Here is a 6,716-nt window from a genome sequence, read left to right on the forward strand (position 1 = left end):
ACCTGAAAGTAGCTTTTAAATTATGTGCATTCCATCGATATGCGTTAATGTTTCATAGCATGTCAAAAATTACCTAAAATTTCCGACTTCACACTCTGTTCCTCTAATTTGTTTGACGAGTTTATATTGGATGAACGTAACGGCAATGAACGAAAGGAAAATTTCCTGTTACGCAAGGTTATATTTTACAACAACGAAACACAAAACTAAAAAAATATATTGAATCCATGAGGCGTTTATTGCAGTTTCTGCTTCGTACTATTAAAAAACACAGAACAGTCCTCTCATAACCACTTGTTTCCTGCAATAACTCGTTAATTATTGAACCACAACCTCTTCATTAATTCCCGACGACCCAGGGTCCCGCCATTAATCATATCGACCGCGACAAAGGTTCCATTATTTGTTGTCCTCCAGTCAGTCGAGCGTCGCGAGTGAAATAATCATATAATTATTTTTCGATTAAACCTGTTTCGGTTGTTGTACTGACGACAGCAGCCCGGTGCAGCGAATGCAGCAGCTTTCTACAAATTAGCATGTAAATGAAATCCCTGCATTGGAAAATGCCGCACAGCGTACCCCGAGACGACGGGACAATGTTGCGCCCATATCCACACCAAAAAAAAAAACCTTCAATCGATCGTTCGTTAGCCTTATGCAGAGAGCGCGCTGACAGCTTTATTGTTGTTGCTGCTTGCGTAATGACAAAAGTTAATTGTCTCCGCTTTTTGTTTTTTGTGTCGTTCTAGGTGATGTCCTGTCCGGGGTTTGCTTTGTTGGCCAGCTGGACACCCACTCGCTGGCCATGTTTCTGCTGATTCCACTGTGCATCTATCTGTCGCTGGGGGCAATTTTCCTGCTGGCAGGGTTTGTGTCCCTCTTTCGCATCCGGACCGTCATGAAGCACGACGGCACCCGGACCGATAAGCTGGAGCGACTGATGCTGCGGATTGGGTTCTTCAGTGGACTGTTCATCCTGCCGGCGTTGGGCTATTTGGGGTGTTTGTTCTATGAGTACTACAATTTCGACGATTGGATGATTCAGTGGAATCGAAAGATGTGCAAAGTGTTCTCGATTCCATGCCCGGCTGTTAAGTACAACAGCAGCATGAATCCGGAGGAGGAGAAGCCCATCTTCCACATCTACATGGCGAAGTACGTGTGCTCGATGCTGGTCGGGGTTACGTCCAGTGTTTGGCTGTGGTCCGGCAAAACCGTGGTAAGTTGGAGACAGTTTGCAGAGCGATTACAAGGCAAGGACAGCCGGAGCCGAGGGGCGTATGTTTAGTAGTCATTCGGAATGATCGATATGTGGAATCAACCCGCCGCGAAAGAACGTCACAGTTGAGTACGAAGAGTTCCGCAAGTTGTCACACCTGGCTTCTCGGTGATCAGCTCGCTCTCAATGAAACCAAATCAAAAATAATCGTTTATTTGTGTAGAGCAGCATGATAGATTTTTTAGATTCACGATAGAAAGCATCTAATCAAAATAAGGTGTTAGAACTTTTACCCTCTAGAGAATATATCGGTAGTTGTCTGAAGTATCCGCCTCCCTTTAGGGGATAAAAATGCTATTAGACTCTTGCTTCGGTTCTATACCCGCAAGCGAGACGTTTTTTTCATTGTTTCATTCCGACGTTCGTTCGAACGAACAATGCCAAATGTGTAGAGAGTTCAACAATTTTCTGTTGAGAAAAATAATACTAGCCTTTAGTTTTGTAAGTTGAATTTTAGTCAAGAGCTACTTAAGTGATTGTTAGGTACCGAACTCGTTATCTCTGACACGTGCACTCAGTTTTTTACCTCTAGTTGATAGGATTGTGTTACTTAAGGTGATCAAACTGTGTCATATTAATAGACTGCGATTGAAACGAACAAAAAAAAAAGATAAAGCGAGAAAAAGAAATAATTTCTATGTTAAAGCGATTGTATAAAGAATATCTGTAATTATATATACACACATACAAACCTAGGCTACTAGTTGATGACCACGCCGCGAATCTTTTTTTGAGCGAAGCCCAATCCATTTGGGAAATTATACACCGTGTTGGTATTACTCGTGGAATCACCCGCTGAAGACCCCATCAACTTATTAATAAACCATTTCAAAGAGAACGAAAAACGCGTAGCGCTCTGCCACTATTCATCCGAACCTTCCCATCGCGCGTCTTGATTAACGGAGTGGTTGCTGGGTCTGTCCTCAATTGCCAATGGAGTTGGGGGCTCTAAATTCCCGTAATTGATTGCACCCCATCACGTCGTCGTCGGGGCTATTGTTTTCAAATGTGCGCCCAACTGTAAATCCGAACAGCAGCTGGAATGAGAAGATGAGAAGAAGAAGAAAAAACGCCACCCGATATCGATAACGCGTTGTTTACCTCCCATCATAATCATGATGATGGAGTCGTTCTTCGCCCGCTTCGAACGCATAATCTAGCGCAGAGCCAATGCAAAATTGCTTTGGGGAGCTGGAAAAACTAGTTTGCACTGTATCAGAGGCCAAGGCAGTGCCTTGCAATGATTCTGATTTCAGGTTGTGTGGTGTGAAGAAGTGAATGTTGGCGTGAAGCGGTTGGGATGCTCAAAAGATCGAGAGAAATGTTTCTACAATCAGGCATTCTAATGCGTGCACTTCATTGACAGAGTATGTAATCGGAATGCAAGAAGAAATAATTCTGCAAAACTACCCCTAAACAATCAACGGATGGTTCAACTTAGATTATACAATGTTTTGACCCTGTATAAATAATTCAATTATCGCACAAGTTTTGAAACTTTTTCATTGATCCAGAAATAGTTTTGTGTTTAAGGTAAGTATTAACTCTTCGCGGTCGTATAAAAATTAGGCATGGGTGTCGTGCTGGTCGGACTTACTTTTCGTTGAAAAATCAGTGATACATTCAAGATTATAAAAAATAAACATTTCTTTTTTTTGTGAACTGTATACCGTTTTGTCTCATATTCCGAACACTTAAGCTTTGATAGCCATTAAACAGTGTCTCATTACTCAAAATGGTACTCTTTCGAGAAATTAATTTGTTTTTTGAATACAATAGAGCCTTCTTTTCCATTTGACTACAATAAAATTGATTTACAAATGCATATTCATGGTGAAAAACTAAAAAATATGTTTAATCACTTTTGTCTCGAATTCCGAACACCATTTTTGACACTGACTCATATTCCGAACACTTTTGTCTCAAATTCCGAACAACAAAAATGCATTTAAAAAAAACATAACTTTTAAACTACTAGACCGATTCATATGATCGATATATTAAATTAAAGTTAATTAGCTAGTCCTTTTGTGGATAAATGTTCTACTCGCAAAATAATTGGCTTTTGTAATTATTGCTTGTATTTGTTTCTTATAGTTTACATGGTTTCGGGACCAAGGGCGCTTTATCGGTATCGATACTTGTAAATGATGTTAAAATGAATTCTATAACCCAAGAATGTTAGGGTTTTGAATATCAAATTATTTATAACATTAAAGTTCAGTAAATTCACATGCAAAGTTTAAAGCCTCTTAAAAACAAAGAAAGAAGGAAGAAAGAAATTCACATTTAAAAATGAAGTGTTCGTAATTTGAATCATGCGTAGAAACTTGATTCATATTTCGAACACTAATTTTAATGAAGATTTCTGCATGAAATATCATTTTATATCATCCATTTATTGTAGATTCTTACAATTTCTAGCACTTAACATGAAAACAACAAACAAATAGTTGAAAAAACTACAAAATATGAAAAAATAACAATGCTTGTTTTTTACAGAATTTGTTAGCGCAAAGATTCTATCATTGGTTTTGACTGTCACTTTTTTGTAAATGCTTAATATTATAAATCATAGGTTGTATCAATACATTTAAATTATGTTCAAATGAAGGCTATAACCCAAAGAATTGGTTTTGATTAGTCAATTATTTATAACATTAAAGTTCAGTAAATTTACATTTGAAAATGAAGTGTTCGGAATTTGAATCATGCGTAGAAACTTGATTCTTATTCCGAACACTAATTCAGTATTAGTTTTAATGAAGATTTCTGCACATAAAATATCATTTTTGTCATCAAGTTATTGTAAGTTCTTACATTCTCTAGCACTTAAAATGAAAACAGCAAACAAAATAGTTGAAACAACTACAAAACTGAAAAATGAACGATGCTTGTTTTTCACGGAATTATCATTGGTTTTGACTGTCACTTTTTTTACGAATGCCTAATATTATAAATTATAGGCTGTATCGATATCTGTAAATGTTGTCAAAATAAAGCCTATACTTAAAATAATGTCTGTGTTTTCATTATTCAATTATTTATAACATAAAACTTTAGTAAAGAGCCTGGCCGGGTAAGGAAGTAAAAAGTGGCCCCAAACCAAACCACCAGCTGTACGGAAAGTATCATATGGGGTACTAAATAAAACATTTTTGAAGTAATATATTTGAGTCCTTATATAGTACACCATAGGATTTATGGTGAGAAAGGCACGTTTTCGTTTTTTTTCACGTCATTCTCATTCTTTCATTCGTCATTCTTTTGACAAAAATATGAAGAAAAAAAAAACTGAAAATACTTGCTAAGGTGTATCGATCAATATTTTCAAACCATTTTTTCATCAAAAAATCAAATATGTACTAAAAAAATTTTTAATTAATTTTTATTTCAATTTTAAATAATTTTTTTTTATTTTTTGTACTAAAGATTTTGAGTGTACTAAAAAAAAGAATTAATTTTTATTTTAATTTCAAATTATTTTTTTTTATTTTGAGATTCAGTACTACTCTAGTTTGCATTGAAATTTCTTCCTACGTCTGTTTTGGGTATATGTGATTTTTTTCATAATTTTTAGAGTGTTTTTCGCGGTACACAAAAGTTATATATATTTTAAGGCATTTCGAAATTTGGAAAAAATAAGTTACTTTGAGATCCACTTTTGCTCTAATTTTTATTTAAATGCGTTCGTATGTGTTGTTTTTTCCACATTTAGCGTAATTTTTTTCTTGAATTTTCAAGAAATAGAATTTTTAAATATTTTTTGGCCTTTGGGTATTTTTAATTTATTTTGAATTTAGAGACCCAGTACTGCTCATTTATTTATTTATGTTTTGTTTTTAATATGTCTAAATTTTGTCGATATATTTAGTGCTGTACAAAAAAAAATCTCGCATCTTAAAATATACGAGATTATCTTTACACTAGATTTAGATGGTTCACCAAATTCTCTGTGAGAAAAAAAAAGTTAGTTAGTTAAAAAAATCCAAATTATTATTATTTTTTTTCTATTTTAATCTTACAATTGATAACCACGAATACAATAAAATAATCGATTTCAAGAAAATAAAAATAATAATGCAGACGATGAAGAAAATTATTTTTGTGTCTCGCAATTCTTTAAAAATTCAGCAAAAAAATTACGCCACATGTAGAAAAAAAGACACATACGAACGCATTTCAATAAAAACTAGAGCGAAGTGGGTCTCAAAGTCATTTTTTTTTTCAAAATCTCGAAATGCCAAAAATATATAAATATTTTCGTACCGCATATTTAATTTTTTTTTATTATTAAATTCTTTTGATAAAAAATTGTTTAAATATATTTATCGATGCACCATAGTAAGATGTACTTTCAGTATTTTTTCTTATGTTGGTCTCAAAGCAATTGAGAATCGTGTGAAAAAAAACGAAAAGGTGCATTTAATATATTTGTCATACAGCTAGTGATTTGGTTTAGGGGCACTTTTTACTCCCTTACCCGGCCAGGCCCTTTACATTTAAAAATGAAGTGTTCGGAATTTGAGACAAAACGGTACACTGCGTTTCACAACTGTAGAACCATTCTATTATTCTGAGTTTCCAGAGATATGTAAGAAGTCGGTTGAATTTAAGTATACAGTGTAGAATATAATAACTATCTTCATTTATAAGACCGGTCATTTGAACTTTATTGTTGGGCTCAGACGCGAAATATTAAAAAAAAACTACAATTCCAGTATTTCATAACCAAGGATGGAAATTATGCGATCATGATTCGATCCATGATTAATTGCAAACAGCACAGATCGCGATCTGTACAAGTTGCGATCAACTATTACTCCCCTCCCTTCCCAACAGAATGATGTTCTCTTGGTTACTCTGAGTTTAATAATAGATCGCTTCAACGGATCTAGATAGAAGAAACGAAAGACTCTTTCCACTCGGTTTGTGTGCAAATCGCAACAGTAATTTGCTCCACGGAGGCAAGTGTTTCTACAGTATACGATTCTCAGTATCTCGCCTCTCCGCTCAGTTTAGCTTGCCACGACCCGAATGTTACCGAATGTAAAATTGACTCTCCGAGTGCGTCTTTGTAGGCGAGACGGGAGATGGGTGTGAAGCAAAACCGCACTCGTCATCAGCCACTCGTTTCGGCAACTGAAAATCATAGCGATGAAATGCTCGGATCATAAATGTTCGTCAGTAGTACACAGTCCGAACAATATCTGATCCCCAGTTTCACCAACTGAGATTAATCGTTTGTAGCGCGCCCTCACGATAAACTTTCAGTCGTATGAGCAAAGCTTTGGGAGTACAGACAGCAATGATTTCACTGCCATATCGCTTTTGTGAGATTGTTCTCTATGTGTAAGCATGAAGAAAACAAAAGCATCGCTCGTTGCTGATGAGGTCAATAAATCTGACTAGTGGTATGTACCTATTCATTGATCGC

The 6,716-nt window shown here is 35.5% G+C and overlaps 1 protein-coding gene across 1 annotated transcript in view; it reads left to right on the forward strand.

Moving 5' to 3' along the window:
- Positions 1 to 2,137, forward strand: part of LOC129769504 (frizzled) — an 86,077-nt gene extending 83,940 nt beyond the window's left edge. Inside the window, exon 5 of the mRNA XM_055771823.1 lies at positions 750 to 2,137. Coding sequence (XP_055627798.1) covers positions 750 to 1,288 — 539 coding nt within the window. The 3' untranslated portion in view covers positions 1,289 to 2,137. The remainder of the gene's footprint in view (positions 1 to 749) is intronic.
- The last annotated feature ends 4,579 nt before the right edge of the window (positions 2,138 to 6,716 follow it).

The sequence above is a fragment of the Toxorhynchites rutilus genome, chromosome 2, assembly GCF_029784135.1.
Source record: "Toxorhynchites rutilus septentrionalis strain SRP chromosome 2, ASM2978413v1, whole genome shotgun sequence".
Taxonomy (NCBI): domain Eukaryota; kingdom Metazoa; phylum Arthropoda; class Insecta; order Diptera; family Culicidae; genus Toxorhynchites; species Toxorhynchites rutilus.